The following is a 10547-nucleotide window of genomic DNA, read 5'->3' on the forward strand; positions in this document are numbered from 1 at the left end:
CCGGCCAGTTTAATTTTTAAGGTCGCCATGGCCATGTGTACACTGTATGGTTCAATAACTACGTTTTGTCCTAATATATCTTGCTTTTACACCCAAAAGCATCCTTGACCACATGATATTAATATGATGTTCTATCACGGTCAACCGATGTAACATGATATGTTTGACTTTCTGTGCCTGCCCCATATTTGTGGATACTAATAATTAACCTGGTATATGTATATGTGTGTGTATGTATATACACATTGATGATATGATGCCCCCAAAGTTTGTGTGTTTCTGATTCATCTAAACTAACCTATCTGAGCTATCCCTTTCTTTAAATTTATTATTATCAATGAATTTAGAGGGGGTGGGGAGAAAAACAATATGAAATGCCCTGGCGAAGTACTTATATGGGTACTTTACTTTCATGACTCAAATCGAAGTAAAATATAGACAAGAAACCGTGCAAAACGTGTACTTAATTGCATAGATAAACACTAATTAAAAGTCTTGTAAACAACAGCCCAGGCCATGGTTGATGTTTCTTAGGAAGCTAGCATCCCGTTTCGTCGAACCTATAATATGGCAGTCATATGCCTTTATGAGTAGGAGTTGCTAGCTTTGGTACCACACGGTTAAAAAAAAAAAAAAAAAAAAACGACCTCTAGTCAAGCTTCCTGGAGGGACCCATATAATTAAATGTAGTTTTCGTTTGTTTAATGAAAGTTTTCCCTTTAAATATCGAGCATGGAACACTTTCGGTCCCCAAGAAATGGTATAAATAAGTACTCCACCGAGAGCTTCAAACTCTAGGGAGATCTTATCTATCTGGAGAGAGAGAGAGAGAGAGAGAGAGACGGAGAGAGAAAGAGATTAAAGATGGTGAGAACTCCTCGGTGTGATAAAAATGGATTGAAGAAAGGAACATGGACACCAGAGGAAGACAGGAAGCTTATAAGTTATGTTACTAGGTACGGCTGTTGGAATTGGCGCCAGCTTCCGAGGTTTGCAGGTCTATCAAGGTGTGGAAAGAGTTGCAGACTTCGATGGATGAATTATCTAAGACCCAACATCAAAAGAGGGAACTATAGCAAAGAAGAAGAGGAGAAAATCATCAAGTTGCACGAATTGCTGGGGAATAGGTATGCTTTAATAAATTACATTCAATTTCGAATCAAAGTAACAAGATGATGAGAAGGTGGCCAGGCTTACTAATTTGACATGAGCATTGAGCATCACTCCACCAAGATGAATCATGCATGATGATCATACAGTTCTTGTACAAAACTTTTTGTTACCTGAATACAGTTTGCCTCATTTTTCTATGGTAATTAGTGCAATTAGCCGTTAGTAAGGCATGGATACCCTCAGATTTTTGTATGAAGTACTGGACTAAGGCCTCTTACATTTTCTGATCACTTGCAGATGGTCTGCAATTGCTGCTCAGCTACCAGGAAGGACAGATAATGAGATCAAAAACCACTGGCACACCAACCTCAAGAAACGCTTGAAACAAAACTCTATCCCCCATGAAGAAAAACACGACTCAAATGATCAGCTTCCTAGGGGTGAAAAGAGACAGAAGAGAAAGGAGCCAAGTCATTCTCTTAAAAATCCAGAAACTACGCAGACAATTGATGCTGCAGTACTTGATGCGAGGACAAACGTGGTTGCAGGTGATATTAATCATGGTACTTTCACAGAAAATGCAGAAACCGATGGTAATAGTTTTTGGACACAGCCATTTTTGACAGATGATTCCAATATTACAAGTTGGTTCCCTTCACCATTTATGGGCTGCGAGTATTTATGTTCAGTGCCTGATGAATTGTTGTCATGCCCTTATGGTTTGTTCGAAGAAGAAGACAAGTTCTCAAACATGAATCTTTCCCGGAGCGAGAAAAGACACAAGAGGCTAAATGATCAGCCAAATAAACCTCTTCTAAATCCAAGTACCCAAGTAATTGATAGCTTACCATCATCACCACAACCATGCTCAAGTGAATTATCCTCCATCACCAAAGATACAGCAGTTAAAACTAGCACAAATATGGTTGCGGACGAAAACGTCTTTACTTCCTTTGAAGCATCCACGGAAATCGGTAGTAATTTTTGGGCAGAGCCATTTTTTGCAGATAACGCCTATATTCCAAGTGATTTCTCAGCACCATTTATCTGGACTGATGAAGAGTTATCTCCAGCATTTGATGAATTCTTGTGCGCATTTGTCCTGTAAGAGGAAAGTGAGGACTTGAACCGATAAGTAAGCAAATTATGGATGGAGAACTTCATCTTTTCCCTACGTTGCTTGCTCACTGGTTTCTAGTTAGGAAGATGTTAAATGCAGTACATGTTTTACTATAACTATTGTCGTGGGAGTGATACATTCCCAACATATATAATAAGTATATCTTTAATTAGCCTTTTAATTTGTGACACATAGCTTGTCAAATTACCTATATATGTAGCAAAACTTTTAGACAAATGCTTGGAATCCCGATAATAGGTTCCGAGCATTTCTTGCGATACTCTTGTATTTTTGTTTTTACTTAATAATTAAGTATATTTTTTATTAATGTTGTGGATTCTTTTAAGAAAATATTTAAGTGTATTTTAAAAATACATACAAAAAAAAAAAAAAAAGCAAAAAAAATATATATTTAAACACGTCAACACCCAAATTTGGATCGCCTGTGGAGGTAGAGCCACTCCTTTTAATATCTCTAGCATTTCTCTTTTAGTAATAGTAGCTGCTTTCCTATTATGACCACTCCCGACATGATGTGATGTATGGATTGTAGAAAACTAACGCATCCAAGGGAAAATAAATTCATGATCAATCATTTTATGGGTTGTGTCCATATCTGACGTGATGGAGTTGTCACAACCCAACCGAAGCTGCAAAGGCAGCGCAACTTCGTACTTAGGCTGCCTTGTAGATATGCGTATAGTAGGTCAAGCTCCCCAAATTAGAGTCAATAATCATACCATACCTCTAGTATGATATCGTGTTAATTATCATTTACCTCAAAAGTTTTTATTGATGAAAAGATATTAATCTAATGATTTAGACTATATAAATTGGCACGTAAGATTGCTTGATTTAACCTATGAAAAACCAACCAACTTGCATGGTCGAAGACCGACCTAGAACAAGCATATAAGATCGTATGACACCACCTATTTTTCTTTCGCTGTAATGGCCAAATTTTAACGAGGAACAGACTAAAAGTTGTATTCCAAATTATAGATTAGTGGTTTTGTTGCAGCGTCATTAGATCGATATAGCTTGAGGGGTAAAATCAATATTGAAAAGTACTTCCGTGAACATTCCTAAACTAAGAGGCTTTGGTTTCAGTACTGCATCCATCAGCTATATATATATATATATATATATAATATGCTGTCCGCATGCAGACAGCTAGCAACGTTGAATGTGAATGGTGGCCGTGGCCCTACATGCATGGGCGATGCGAACTTTTGGGCTAATTAAGCTTCAAACTTGCAGGTATAAGGGGTGGTATACTGGCCTAGCTCTTCCCTGACCATGACTTTTCTGTGGCCAAACTATGATTTATGCATGGGGAGCCAGAAAAGTGAGCTAGCTAGGCCAAGGACTTCAACGCGATTACATGATATACATACATGCATATATATATATATATATATATATATATATTATATCATGACAAACACATGGACCCATAGTACAAGCTGGCACAAGTAGTACTAGTCCTGAGAAATTTGTCTCTACTGCGCCTTAATCCTATTTTGTTTTTCTTTTTTATTTATTTATAAATTTAACAAGTTTTTTCTTCATTTTATTGGGGGGGCGGGGGTGGTGGTGGTTGTGTGGGGAGCCAGACAACCTGCATGTATGTTTGCCATTCTGAGTTTGTTTCCTGATCAGAACTACCGCGTCGACCCAGGAATCACCTTAATTTGTCAGTACTCCGACGTTGTTTAAACAAGACTTCGGCATATTCTGAGAAACGAATCTTACGTACGTACGTGTATTTTGTAGCCGTCATATTTGACTAATGATCAAATGTTATTGATCATGTTTTTAATGCTTTCTTAATTATGAAACATCCTTATTCTAATGATCGATCATATCCTATTTTTTTAATTCGATCCTCACGCTTTAGTAGTGTTAATTAAATTGAAATAAATAAGGTTAGATATATGCCTTTACTCCCCATATTAAGCGACCAGAGGTTTTATTATTTTCGCCCGAATCTATCAAATTATATGACATACATACATATACATGGCAGTTAGAAATAGAATTAATCTTAAAAAATAATTCTATTTCAAGGTCCTATTTATACAACTATTACAAGCAATAATAAGTATATTATTCAACATGGAAAAGAAGACTTGTAGAAGGTCCTGGAATCAGGAGGTGTGCGCCTTGTTCATGAAGTTAAAGTCTCGTTTGGAACTTAGATTAAACAGTCTAATTTTAAATTGGATCTAACATCTAAACATTTAACTCTTAAATTACTAAATTCGTCTCAACTCAAAGTATTCTTACACGTGGAACCTACAATCTTTTTTAACTTAACACATCTTTACACGCGAGACCTAGCTACAACCTTTTTCAACTTCCTATAAATACATTTAAACTCATCTTAACATCAAAACACATCTTAGGTGGGTCTCATAAAACTCACTCCACTATCTTTACGTGCTACTATTCATAAAAAAAACTTAACTCAACTCAACATCCAAACGGGGCATCTAGGAAATTGGTATCATTGGAGAGCTAGTGATTTGTAGCTTTGGAAACTTTGTATCATTGGAAGATTTCCCTGGTCTTGGTTTGGAGACTTTGAATTTTCTTAGTCTTGATTAAGAAGTTTTATATAGTTGGAGGTAGAGGTGGGCAACAAGGCCCCGCGTGAAGTTGCCCTTTCCCTGCTTGCTTGTACCATTGGAAAATTTTACTAGTCTTGGTTTGGAGACTTTGAATTTTCTCGGTCTTGATTAAGAAGTTTTATGTAGTTGGAGGTAGGGTGGGATCCCCTTCTTCATTTGGGCAAGCGGATCCCCATTCTGGCAGATGTGGGATGCAAGTGGCCTCGTTCGCATCTGGCCCCCTAGGGAGGCAGGGGTGGGCAAGGCACAACCCTGACCCGCTATATATATAATAAATATATTTATGTTTATTTATATATTAAAAAAATACCTCATAGATAAAACAATGTTGTTCTGATATTGGGTGTTAAGTTCCCCTTGGACCCCCACCCCACTTCCCCTTCTTTATTTTTACTCTCCCTTCTCTCTCTCTCTCTCTCTCTCTCTCTCTCTCTCTCTCTCTCTCTCTCTCTCTCTCTCTCTCTCTCTCTCATTGCTGTCGCCTTCAATCTCCCTCCCAGTTCATGACTCCATTATACACCCACTACAACAAAAATGGATTTCTGTGACCAATTTATTGCAACAAAAAGACTATTCGCAACCAATGTCGTCACCGTCCATATGCATCTTTGTCACCAAAGGTAAGTTTCAAAATCGATTCTCAAACTCTCACTAAATTTCACTTGATTTTTTTTTATTTGCTGAGATACAGAGGATGAGATTAAATGGAAAAGTTGAAGGATGAGATTGTGAATTGTGTGCCGTGGAGAATCAATTTGTGTATGTGTTTTGAGGTTTGTATTAATTTCTTGTGAGATTTGTGACTTTAGGGTTTCGGATTGGAACCCTAAATTAGTTTAGGGTGTCAATCCAAAACCCTTAGTTATTTTAGATGTTTCGATCTTGAAACCATTAAATTAACCCTCAATTGATTTCGTCAATTTATTTGCATGATAAAACAGTGAAACACATCATATAGAAGAATCTTTATTATTATTCTATTTTTTATTTAACTTTCCTTAGCATTTTAGATGATTTATTTGAAAATTCTATAAAATTTGATTATATCTAACAATTCACGCTACTAAAAATTTTAGTTTTAGGGACGAAATAATTTGATCTCAAAAAATGGATGAATTTGTAAAACGTTCAAATGGCTTAAAATCCATTCGAACTATATTTTCGGTGACAAATTAGAGCATCTCAAAGCATCAAAACCATTGAATGGTCAAAAATACGTTTGAATCCGGAATTGATGTTCGTTCGAATGGTTTATAATTGGTTCGAATGGTAATATTGGTGGGGAATTAATTTACTACGCCAGCAAAAGTTCAAATACATTCGAACATAAAATTGATTAGTTCGAACGGTAAATATTTGGTGAGAAATTTGGCGGGAAGGTTGCAAGCTCGTTCAAACATAACATTTATGCATTCGAACGAAACATTTGGTGGGAAATTAAATTAAAATTGGTGGGGACTTTTTAAACCTTGTTCGAACAAAACATAAAATATTTACGAATTCATAATTAATTTATGACCATTTGAATATTTAAATTAATTATATAAAAATACAAATAGTCATGATTGTCTGGACAAAAAAGCACATTTAATACAAATAAAAGATATACACTGCTAGGCTAGATCATGTAACACTGTCTCAACTCCAGCAATGCGTGCCTCAATATCAGTCACCCAAGACATGAGCTTCGACTCAGTCTCCTCGAGGGGAACCCAGACTGCATCAATGATCTCTGATGTTTGTGAGCGCATCTCTGCATGCACGATATCTGCAATCTCCTCATGAGTAGCACTATGTGATGCATCTTGTGTAGATGACTTACTAGATATGCCCTATGCACCTCCCTGAGTGTCGACCGCCTCTGTAGTGGGTGCACGAATACCAAATCTGGAGTGTTCGGTGCTATGAGACAAGGTCGTCAAGTTGATCAGTCTATTTGGCTCCTGAATATGCTCAAACTCATCTGACCTGACTCCATTTGCTAAAAGAAATCGTGTGAGCATGACTCCAAATGGCAATATATCTATCATAAAATTATTTTGAAAGTACAAGTATTATATATATCAAAATAAGTAATCAAGTACACTAAATAAAATAAAACTCTACCTGTCGGAATATAGGTGGTCTCTGATCGAATTCTAGAAAAGTCCACCCGTTTGATGTTATAATGTTCATAATCTTGAAAAAACTAGAAAAGTCTACTTGTTTGATGCTCTTTCTCCCATCATAGGGAGGAGCATATGGACCCACAACCAACTAACAAATCTCATGATCAGCCAGGCCATCAATCTCATCAAGCATCATAGTATCCTCTTCATCTACAGTCTCCCCATCGCCTGCTGGTGTAGACTCTCTAGGCACCATGTTAGGATATGCAATGGGCAGTCGAGGGATATCTAGAAAATCAGTAACTGCATCAACTGAAAATCATATTGTGACGCCTCAAATGGAGAAAGTGTATGCGTCATCCTCCTGGCTGGCACGACCAAGTTCTCTTTAGAACTCAGATACAATATTGATGTAGGCAACGATCTTGTCCATCCATTCATCCTTCTGGTCGATGATCAATGTCCAACCATGATTGAGAAAGACAGATGCAAATGAATGTCTCTCCCATAGAAGATCTTTAAAATCATCTATCTTCACTTGTTACTCCAACAAAACAGTCCTCTCTCAGACTTCTTTGCTAGAAGATTGCCCTGACTTGGCCTTCTTTTTTCCCCGAGAAGCCATTGAAATTATGCTAAATTTATGATATAAAATTTAGAATAATGATTACAAAATATCATAATTATAATTAGATAAATTATAATTATATCTAACAATAGAATATATGTTACATTATCTATTCAACTCTATAAAAAAAAATTTAAAATAAGAAATGTACCATTCAAATGCTTAAGTAAATGTTCAAACTATTATTTATTATGTTCGAACGGTGCTAATCTACCATTCAAACAATATAGACTTGGTTTGAACAATACTTGTTTAAAATTTGAACGATCTGCTGTTGGTTCAAATGTTAACCATTCATGTGACGTTTCCAACGAATATCCCCTCTTCGAGCTCAGCAATGGCTAAGTCGACTCAACCATTACCAAAATCGAAAGTAATTCACCAATTCCTTTCAGTTTTCCACATACAACAAGAAAAAGATGTAGGATTAAAAGAAAAACACCATTTTTATGGACATTTCGAGCAATTTCAAAACCCCATTTTTCCCCATTTATATCCAATTAAACTAACAAGGGAAGACAAAAGTTCAAGGTATGAGGCTTACCTATTGCAGGTTGAACTTTGGTGGTTGAAGGTGGCGTTGACGGTGGCGTGTGGAGAAGTTTGCACAGATTAGGAGTGGAGGAGAGAAAGCTCGAAGAGGAGATGGATGGTCCCAACGCCTAATATTTAATTTTTATACATTCGAACATGCAGTTATCATGTTTGAGTGTATTTAATGATTAAGTTATACGTTTGAACGTAATAACTACACATTTGAACGTATAAAATACCATATTTATATATATACTTATAATTAAATTTAGACTTATTTACTTATATATTTATGAGTATCATATAATATATACTGTTATTTATACTTAATTATATACTTATATTTATATATATACTTATATACTACTATATATTATATAAGTATATTAATAGTATACTTATAATATAATAATACTTATAATATATTAATATTATTTCTACTTAATTATATACTACTTATATATACATATATATAGTTGTACTTAAACTTATATATATACTTATGAATAGTTGTACTTATATATAAACTTATATATACTTGTACTTATATATATATATATATAAACTTATACATCTTAATATATATATATATATAGAAACTTATATATAGTTATACTTATATATATACTTGTACTATATATATATACTTATAGTATATAGTATATTCATTTGAATGGTAATTGTTAGAGTTCGAACGGTACAATCATGCGTTAGAATGAACATTTAAAGAGTTTGAACGAATTAAAATGTTGTTGGCGCCAGTGATAAGCAGTGGTGGGATTATTTTCTACCAAATTACCAAAGGACTAACACGTTCTAAAACTACAATAATTCACGTTCAAACTATTTTAACATTTTCCCGCTTCACTGCTTTCACATTCGAATGGATACTTTTTAACGGTCGAACGGAAAGTCAACTGTTCAAACTAACAATTGACATTTGAATGTGTGTGAGCTGAATTGTACTAGGCGGGAAATATTGACTGCTTCACCATTTTTGCGTTTGAACGGTTAATGAAATTCGTTTGATCAATAAAACAAGAAATAAGACATCTAGAATCACAAACGTTCTGGACATTTGTTGTTTTTATGAAAACTGAGAGCTTGAGAAAGAGAGAACCAAAGAGGTGAAATCGAGTGTGGCTTAGCTAGGTGAGTGGTAGTGAAGGTATTCTTCAACTATTTCTATCCCTTGCATTTGGTAAGTTATTTTACATCTATATGGTTTATTCCCATGGAATTATTTGTTCAAAAACTCAAATTTATGGTTAAAACTATTTGTGGTTTAGGTGAGTGGTGGTGAAGGGGTATTGTTGATTAGATTTGCAATTAAGGTTAGTATATTTATTGATTGTTTGTGTAATACTTGTGAAATATGGATGAAATATGTGTGAAATATGTTTGGGTGTGGGAGCATGGAAATATATATTTGGTATTTGACCCCATATGTGTTTTTGGATGCATCTTATGAACAATACTCACTTGGAATGAGAACTAGAATATGATATTGTGTAGTGAATTTAGAAAACACAAATTGTATTTGAGATATGGAAACTAGGCATATATCGTTCGAATGGTTAAATATGATCATTCAAACGATAGTAAACACCGTTCATGTGTTCAAACGGAAAGCACTGTTATAGAAATTGACAATATGTAATTTAAAACTAAATTCTGTGAATATTTAATTTAATAAAAAAAATTAATTTACAGTTTGAATAATGTTAAAACTTAATGAAAAAATACTTTAATTAATAAATTTACAACAAAGATTTTAAAACTTAATTAATAAATATTTGTGCAAATAAATTAAAACTTGGTTTTCATTTATATATTAAAAGGCATTATAAAGTTTGTAATAGTATAATAATACATAAAATTCCATAAATCATTTAAAATACTCAATTAACTAGCCCATAAAAAATGATAGGATTGATTACCAAAGCTATTATAAACATAAGAATGGTTAATAATTAAAATATACTTATAAAATATTTAATTAAAAAACTACAATCTATAATTAAAACTCTTTTTGCACTCTAATTAGTATTATTTATACTTAAATAATAATAAACATAAGAATTATTAATACTTTAAATATACTTATAAAATATTTAATTAAAAACCTATAATGTATAATTAAAACTCTTTTTGCACTCTAATTAAAATTATTAATACTGAAATAATAATCAACATAAGAATTATTAACTTAAAATATACTTATAAAAACTTGAATTAAAAAACTCTAATGTATAATTAAAACTCTTTTTGCACTCTAGCTAAAATTATTAATACTAAAATAATAATAAACATAAGAATTATTAATACTTAAAATAAACTTATAAAATATTTAATTAAAAAAACTATAATGCATAATTAACACTCTTTTTGCATTCTAATTACAATTATTA

General features: G+C 33.7%; 1 protein-coding gene across 1 annotated transcript; it reads left to right on the plus strand.

Annotated features, from left to right (window-relative positions):
• Window positions 1-770: 770 nt before the first annotated feature.
• On the plus strand, window positions 771-2506 carry LOC122307020 (transcription factor MYB4-like). The gene is made up of 2 exons (XM_043119623.1): window positions 771-1127; window positions 1411-2506. Exons 1-2 carry the CDS (start codon window positions 865-867, stop codon window positions 2219-2221), a joined length of 1074 nt encoding a protein of 357 aa, XP_042975557.1. The 5' UTR covers window positions 771-864; the 3' UTR covers window positions 2222-2506.
• Window positions 2507-10547: the final 8041 nt, after the last annotated feature.

This window comes from Carya illinoinensis, chromosome 4, assembly GCF_018687715.1.
Source record: "Carya illinoinensis cultivar Pawnee chromosome 4, C.illinoinensisPawnee_v1, whole genome shotgun sequence".
Classification (NCBI taxonomy): Eukaryota; Viridiplantae; Streptophyta; class Magnoliopsida; order Fagales; family Juglandaceae; genus Carya; species Carya illinoinensis.

Coding starts and splice junctions, on each gene's coding strand:
- LOC122307020 (XM_043119623.1), top strand. CDS start 865: ATGGTGAGAACTCCTCGGTGTGATAAAAATGGATTGAAGAAAGGAACA. Junction 1,128..1,410: donor CACGAATTGCTGGGGAATAG/GTATGCTTTAAT, acceptor GATCACTTGCAG/ATGGTCTGCAATTGCTGCTC.